This window comes from Sinocyclocheilus grahami, unplaced genomic scaffold, assembly GCF_001515645.1.
Source record: "Sinocyclocheilus grahami isolate Dianchi unplaced genomic scaffold, SAMN03320097.WGS_v1.1 scaffold6373.1, whole genome shotgun sequence".
In the NCBI taxonomy this organism is placed as follows: Eukaryota; Metazoa; Chordata; class Actinopteri; order Cypriniformes; family Cyprinidae; genus Sinocyclocheilus; species Sinocyclocheilus grahami.
Window position 1 is genome coordinate 8,716 of NW_015510813.1, and position 797 is coordinate 9,512.

Sequence of the window (797 nt, forward strand, 5' to 3'; positions counted from 1 at the left end):
TTTTTTTTTTAAACCCACAGTGGCTTTAAACTACCAGACTGATGGCCGTATGATGCAACTGAACAGAGCCAAGTTCATGGTGAATGGAGTCAGTGGCTATGTGCTCAAACCTGGCCCAATGTGTAAAGGTACACTTGTGCATTCAAAACACTGGTACATCACAATATGTATACCACTCTGTCACTAAAGACTTAACTGTAAGAATTACTTAACACTTAAGTGTCAAGTAATTCTTCAGTTACTCTAGGTATTGTGTTGGACTCTGAAAATCTATTCCAGGCTCCTTCAACCCACTGAATGATGATCCACTCCCTGCAAATCCGAAGAAACAGTTGGTGATAAAAATCATTAGTGGACAGCAACTGCCCAAACCTCCTGATTCAATGCTGGGAGACCGTGGTGAGGTAAGCAGGTGCCACCTAAGAGTACATTTCCAATCGGGTTCAGAGTTGAAATGCAGTTAATACATTGGACGTTCGTGGACTTCATCCATAGATCATTGATCCCTTCGTTGAGGTGGAGATTATTGGTCTTCCGGTGGACTGCTGTAAAGAACAAACCAGAGTTGTGGATGATAATGGTACAGCTTTGTTCTCATGTGTCCAGGGATTTGTTGAGTTTATTTGAACAGAAATATAGTTTTGGGGCATTAACCCTTGTTAACTTTTTGTGTGATTGTTAATGCAGGATTTAACCCTGTGTGGGAAGAGACTCTGTCTTTCACACTTCACATGCCCGAGGTGGCTCTAGTACGCTTCCTGGTTTGGGATCATGACCCCATTGGACGAGACTTTGTG

General features: G+C 42.5%; 1 protein-coding gene across 1 annotated transcript; it reads left to right on the forward strand.

Annotated features, from left to right (window-relative positions):
• Positions 1–20: 20 nt before the first annotated feature.
• On the forward strand, positions 21–794 carry LOC107577563 (1-phosphatidylinositol 4,5-bisphosphate phosphodiesterase eta-1-like; the record flags this gene model as incomplete). Its single annotated transcript, XM_016263625.1, has 4 exons — positions 21–128; positions 280–404; positions 496–580; positions 688–794. Coding segments are annotated over 4 exons (425 nt in total), but the record flags the coding sequence as incomplete, so codon positions are not given.
• Positions 795–797: the final 3 nt, after the last annotated feature.